General features: G+C 43.2%; 1 protein-coding gene across 2 annotated transcripts in view; it reads right to left on the bottom strand.

Annotated features, from left to right (window-relative positions):
- Positions 1–1,545, bottom strand: part of acsl3a (acyl-CoA synthetase long chain family member 3a) — a 27,552-nt gene that overhangs the window by 12,529 nt on the left and 13,478 nt on the right. For both annotated transcript variants that reach the window (XM_032504883.1, XM_032504889.1), the window contains exon 5: positions 1,340–1,478. In XM_032504883.1, coding sequence (XP_032360774.1) covers positions 1,340–1,478 — 139 coding nt within the window. The remainder of the gene's footprint in view (positions 1–1,339; positions 1,479–1,545) is intronic.

The following is a 1,545-nucleotide window of genomic DNA, read 5'->3' on the forward strand; positions in this document are numbered from 1 at the left end:
GTGTGTGTGTGTGCACTTTGGAGTTCCCAGTCATCTGCAAGCCTCAATCTCTTTTTTTGCATATGTTTTTAAGCAACCTAATAATTCAAGTACTCTAATACAAGTGGGATTCTTTAGCTGAAACTAAAAGGTGGTAAACAGGTGTGCAGGCGTAGGTAAAGGCCCGAGCTGCGCTTGAAACAAAGCAGTTTGTGCTATGTAGCAGGAGCAATAAATCATGCAAATGGGAGGTTATGACACTTGCAGGGTAAATAGTAGAAATACATTGTCCTCCTTAAAAAGTAATTCACATCGCAATATGCCAATGCAGCATCTTGCCGGACTTGTCATGCCTCTAGAACTAAAGTGGGTCTGATTGCTGCCTTAGGGAAAAACCTAAAATGGCTTCTCTTTTTTCCCATGATTCAAGTTGTATGAAGTTACTGTTTTTATCATTGCATGCCAGTGGGCAATATTTACAATCAATACTTAGAGTCATGTCCAAGAATGATTTTGGTGAATGATTCTTGATCTTAAGGAATGCATAACTGGGTGATAGTTGAAAATACAGGGTGCAGAGGGATGAGCCCTCTCTGGGCCTCCTGTCTGAATAAATAAGTAAAGATCAAATGGAGGGAACAAAACCAGTTGGTGGTTTGCTAGGCTAGCAGCAGTGTACTTTCCATTTCTCCATGTTCAGCACTGTGTGGAACAAAAACAGAACTAAGACGTCCTAGCACAGCAGGCCCCGAAACCAAACAAATGGATGAAGGGAGGCATAAAGGACATTTCTTGTCTCCCTTTTTCCTCTTACATGGATACCGGGCATGTAGGAGTGTGTGCTTTGAGAGTTGATGTCATGTGAAGTTAACAGTGCTGTGTGTAAACATGACCCTCCCCTATATCCCAGTGCTCCATCCTCCCTTCCTAAACAGCCTTCCTTCACTATTTTCATCTGTACATGACACTAGCAGCTTCTCTGGTTTTGGGTCAGTCAGTTTAAGGGGCCACAATGAAAGGCGAAGAGGGGACAAAAGACCTTTCCTTATCCATTCAATCCACTAACTGAATAAGCATCATAAGGACCTTAATCTGACACAGATGTGAGCACTTCCTCATTCACATGACCTAATGGGACTGATACCAATCCGCCCCCAAGAAAAACCCACCATGACCATTGCTATTAGTGAGACCATCTGTTACTAACCTCTAAACTACGAAATCCACAGAGATGCACAGTAAGAAGGTGCTCTTTTGTTTTAGGTGCTTGGGGCTGGCTGCTTTCAATAAAAACTACAATATGTTTTTAAATATTTAAAATACATGAAAGTGCTTTATATTTTCTTCATTTGAAGCTTACCATTCTCAGGCCTGGCTCCCAGCTTCTGAACAGCAGCCATGTTGTGGACACTGATGCCACGTGGATAGCCGGGCCACGACGTTGGTGTGTTATCCACTACAATGATATGCTGCAGTCTCGGAACTTCGATTAGAATAGCCTGACACACCCACCCACCCACACACACCCACCCACACACACACACACACACACACACACACACACAC

This window comes from Etheostoma spectabile, chromosome 3 (assembly GCF_008692095.1).
Source record: "Etheostoma spectabile isolate EspeVRDwgs_2016 chromosome 3, UIUC_Espe_1.0, whole genome shotgun sequence".
Classification (NCBI taxonomy): domain Eukaryota; kingdom Metazoa; phylum Chordata; class Actinopteri; order Perciformes; family Percidae; genus Etheostoma; species Etheostoma spectabile.